The 1,067-nt window shown below is 47.8% G+C and overlaps 1 protein-coding gene across 1 annotated transcript; it reads right to left on the reverse strand.

The window, feature by feature from the left end:
- Positions 1-764: 764 nt before the first annotated feature.
- Positions 765-1,067, reverse strand: HETIRDRAFT_45731 (uncharacterized protein; the record flags this gene model as incomplete). The annotated part of the gene is made up of 1 exon (XM_009548634.1): positions 765-1,067. A coding segment is annotated over one exon (303 nt), but the record flags the coding sequence as incomplete, so codon positions are not given.

Consider the following 1,067-nt stretch of genomic DNA (forward strand, 5'->3'; position numbering starts at 1 on the left):
CTACCCCATCTGCATTCATAATATTAATGATACTATTAACAAGGCAGGTCTCATCTGACCAGCATTATATGTGAACCTTGAATTCAGGATATCTATGGACAAACACACACAGAGTGTGTTCAAATGTTTATTTCCAATCTGGGGAAAGATAACCTTATCTTAAGAATAGATTGGCTAAAATACCATGACCCTGTTGAGCGCAGTGACAACAAAGCGACTGGCACAGAGAGAGTGCCAAAAAGAAGCTTTATAACGACAGGACTGTGATCCAGAGGGTAAGAGTCTGAGTAGATACAAAGAACAGAGGGGAGCGCACCTGTGGTCCAGAGGGTAAGAGTCTGAGGAAAGAATCGCCCTCAGACCACGGGTATTTAAGCTACACAGAACAATAAGAAACGAAATAGGAAGGTATGACATCAACGGGTCATTACATGTGAAACATCTTACAAAGCGGTCAAAAGCTCCACCTGGAGGTCGGTCCGGAGTGTCAATGACATCACACCGGACCGCCTCAGCCGGCTAACCCGGTGAAACAACTGAAACAAGGTGAGACAAGGTGAAAACAAAGTGAGACAGTCCAAATGGAGAAAGAAAGCAATATATCCGCTCTGGGAACGGCTGTAGGGCCACTCCCAGCTGTAGAGGCGAGTAATCAATGAGTCCCAAAGGTGGCACCCATGTGGCATGGATGCTACACCAACCAGAACGGCCACAAATAACACACCCTCCTGATTGCACGCCTCTACAACGTCCAAAACACCCTCCTAATGCGGCAGATCCTCTAGTCCCATCAAACTGCAGCAAATCTTCACCTTCACAGGTGGAACAGCCTTTGTCAGGATGTCCGCAGCGTTGTCCACAGTAGGAACGTAGGCTGGCACAATCACACCAGCCTCTACCTGGTCCCTGAGCCAAAAGAAACGAAAATCTAGATGCTTCATGCGCCCATGGTGCTCTGGATTCTTGCTAACTGCAACAGCCGACTGGTTATCGACACGGAGAATTGATGGCTCAGACAGGGAGTAGCCAAGTTCAGGTAGCAAATTCTGCATCCAGACGATCTCCCG

This window comes from Heterobasidion irregulare, assembly GCF_000320585.1.
Source record: "Heterobasidion irregulare TC 32-1 unplaced genomic scaffold scaffold_06, whole genome shotgun sequence".
Taxonomy (NCBI): Eukaryota; Fungi; Basidiomycota; class Agaricomycetes; order Russulales; family Bondarzewiaceae; genus Heterobasidion; species Heterobasidion irregulare.